This window comes from Nicotiana sylvestris, chromosome 6, assembly GCF_000393655.2.
Source record: "Nicotiana sylvestris chromosome 6, ASM39365v2, whole genome shotgun sequence".
NCBI lineage: Eukaryota > Viridiplantae > Streptophyta > Magnoliopsida > Solanales > Solanaceae > Nicotiana > Nicotiana sylvestris.
Window position 1 is genome coordinate 210,489,321 of NC_091062.1, and position 1,932 is coordinate 210,491,252.

General features: G+C 38.6%; 1 protein-coding gene across 1 annotated transcript; it reads left to right on the plus strand.

The window, feature by feature from the left end:
- The first annotated feature begins 243 nt into the window (after positions 1 to 243).
- LOC104215991 (B-box zinc finger protein 32) lies at positions 244 to 1,530 on the plus strand. The gene has a single exon (XM_009765950.2). The coding sequence runs from the start codon at positions 485 to 487 to the stop codon at positions 1,307 to 1,309; it is 825 nt and encodes a 274-aa protein (XP_009764252.1). The 5' UTR covers positions 244 to 484; the 3' UTR covers positions 1,310 to 1,530.
- Positions 1,531 to 1,932: the final 402 nt, after the last annotated feature.

Consider the following 1,932-nt stretch of genomic DNA (forward strand, 5'->3'; position numbering starts at 1 on the left):
TTAACAATATTTAGTAAATTTTTTAATATAAATACAAAATCTACGCAAGAGTTATTAAGTTCCCGAAAACCCGTAATCCATACACTAAATCCGCTGCCGTATACATAATACACATGATACGTGTGTCTTATATGGCTTGTTGATTTTGAGTCCACATGTTCAAAAAATGCAGTACTGATTAACACGAAGGTCCATATACACATAACACTTGTCTTTCTTCTCCTCCTTAAATATTACTGGACACTGCTCAATTTTTTTTAAAACCACACACACAAATTCTCACTTTAAAAATACACTTCATAATTCACTGTATATTCTCTCAGTTTACGTAGCTTGCTTTATTATCTCACCTTCCTCATTTCTTCTCATTTTGCTCCCCATATATACACATCTCAACCTTTCCAACTCAAAACTATTAATCTACGTCGATCATTCTTCACCTTTTTCAAGATCCGAAAATTATCAATTTTGTATACAAAGTAAAATGAAAGAAGAAGTGTCGTACTTTAAACTCTGTGAGCTTTGCAATGACCAAGCCGCTCTGTTTTGTACCTCTGATTCAGCTTTTCTATGTTTCCATTGTGATGCCAAAGTTCATCAGGCTAACTTCCTTGTTGCTCGCCATCTTCGTTTTACTCTTTGCTCCCACTGCAATTCCATTACAAAAAATCGTTTCTTCCCCGGTTCTCATAGTCTTGACTCCAACGCTCTTTGTTCCTCCTGCACCCGCAATTTCTTTGGTAATGACTCCGATCTCCATTCTCTTTCCTCCTCCTCGTCGTCTACTTGTGTTTCCAGCACGCATTCCTGCGCTATTACTCAAAAGAAGATAAATTTCTCCGATCGAAAGTTGGTGGATTCCTCGAACTCTGCAAACGATTATTCCGGCGAAGTGATCAATTCTGCGACGGCGTGCCTTAAATATGAAGCGCGATCCAGAAATGTGAAATTGAGAGATCCGAGGGCGGCGACTGGCGTGTTCATGCATTGGTGCACGAAGCTTGGAATGTGCGGTGAGGAAGGTGCAGTAGTACTGCAGACGGCGTGTGGTGCATTGGGCATTTGTTTGGGTCGATTTAGGGTTTTGCCTTTGCGGGTTAGCCTGGTGGCGTCTTTGTGGTTTGGTTTGAAAAGTAGTGGCGACAGATCGAAATCCATGCGGCGGTATTTGAAGAGACTGGAGGAGATCTCGGGTGTGCCGGCGAAGCTAATATTAGCCTACGAATTGAAGCTTCGACAAATCATGAAAGCCGATAAGCAACGACGACGTCAAGGAATGGAGGAAAGCTGGGGCGAATCATCGGCTTGATTCTATGGCGTTTGGACGAAAATTCTCCACCTCTTTATTTTGTCACTCTTTTTTTTTCTTTTCTTTTGTGGAAACCATTAGAAATTTGGAAATGTTTGAACATGGCCCTCCATTTTAGAGAAATCTTTTACATTTTACCCTCTACCCTCGGGTAGAGGTAAGGTCTGCGTACATATTACCCTCTCCAGACTTCACGAGATTAAACTGGGTTGTTGTTGTTGTATTTTGTCACGCTTTCCCACAGAGGAAAGAACATTTCAGCCCCCCACCCCCATGAAAAAGAAAAAACAGAAAAAACGTGATGATAACTAAATTTTATATTGTGAATCACACAATGGACATTACTTATATGACATCCTTTAAAATTTATAATATGAGTAGAATACTGAATCCCACTATTAGTTTTGCAAAATTTTACCAATCAATTCGATTTTTGGGAAGTATCATGATCGTCTAATAAGAAGGATTTTAATTTTTTCAAATGAACAATTTGAAGACATATTAATTCTAATAATTGATTGTAGAGTTGATTATTCAGACATTTCAATTCAAAGTTAATCATTCGCACTTTTCAATTTATAGTTGTAGATCTCGGACCTATGAATAGAAATATTTTTGACTCA

Bases quoted from the DNA above. Each gene is read 5' to 3' on its own strand.
- LOC104215991 (XM_009765950.2), top strand. From the start codon at position 485: ATGAAAGAAGAAGTGTCGTACTTTAAACTCTGTGAGCTTTGCAATGAC.